General features: G+C 39.3%; 1 protein-coding gene across 1 annotated transcript in view; it reads right to left on the reverse strand.

Moving 5' to 3' along the window:
- LOC118428847 (tyrosine-protein phosphatase non-receptor type 21-like) overlaps positions 1 to 989 on the reverse strand; it is a gene marked incomplete in the record, with an annotated part of 22118 nt that overhangs the window by 7238 nt on the left and 13891 nt on the right. The window contains 3 exon segments of the mRNA XM_035839084.1: positions 108 to 195; positions 471 to 559; positions 836 to 923. Coding sequence (XP_035694977.1) covers positions 108 to 195; positions 471 to 559; positions 836 to 923 — 265 coding nt within the window.

Genomic DNA, 989 nt, shown 5'->3' on the forward strand with positions numbered 1-989 from the left:
TACTATAACAAGTACAAAGCGGGCTGCTATAAGCGAGATTTAATCAGGCTACATTTAAACATGTGAAAAGAGAAAGTAGCTATGAGACAAATTTGTTTTTGACCCACCATCACAAACTGAACAATCTCGCCAGTCTTGGCACTCTCCACGCCGAAGAGCCGCTTGTTATGGACGATGTTGGATACATCATGCCACCTGCACCACAAGCATACAGAATCAGCAGATATTAGCATGGACGGTCATCGGTGTTGGTTTAGTCCAAACAGTAGCCATAGAGATTGATAACTCAAAGCTCCTCTTTACATCAATTTGCCATACTTTCTTCTATTAAATTCACAAGTAACGTTTCCTCAAGTTTTCAAAAGTCCATGGAGGTAAATGTCAACTGGTTTAGAATCCGACAACGAGCAACGTCAAGTACTTTGATATGTGGGCAAACAACTAACACTGTACTCCTTGACTGGACTTACTTGAAGTAGACAGTTGGCAGTCCACTCAGATGTTTGACGAAAATACCAACAAATGAGGCTCCAACTTCTAGGTTGTTTCCTGCCTCATCCTACAAACACATAAGAGAAAATCAGAAATAGGCTCTTTACTTCACAAACATTCAAAACATAATATGATTTTATTGCATTGATGATTTTATTGTATTGAAATTAGACATAGAATAACAAAAAATTAAGATTCTTAGAGTCCTAGAGTCAGAAAACAATATGCAATGTAGGTCAAGTGTCATGTTGTAAAGTTCTTCTCAGGTGAATATGATGGTCTCAAAATCATTGTGTCTTTCTCTCAGCTTACAAAAACAGCACCCTGTATGAATACCACAGACCTTGGCAGGGTATGCTTCTTGTCCGTATCCATCCAACTGCTGGGCCTCTAGGATGTAGGCAAGTTCTGCCTGGGCAGGAGCCATCCCACTATAGAACAGATAGAGAAAACACTTTAGAAGCAGTCCATGGTATGTAGAGTACTTAAGTTTATTA

This window comes from Branchiostoma floridae, chromosome 1 (assembly GCF_000003815.2).
Source record: "Branchiostoma floridae strain S238N-H82 chromosome 1, Bfl_VNyyK, whole genome shotgun sequence".
NCBI classification, from domain to species: Eukaryota; Metazoa; Chordata; class Leptocardii; order Amphioxiformes; family Branchiostomatidae; genus Branchiostoma; species Branchiostoma floridae.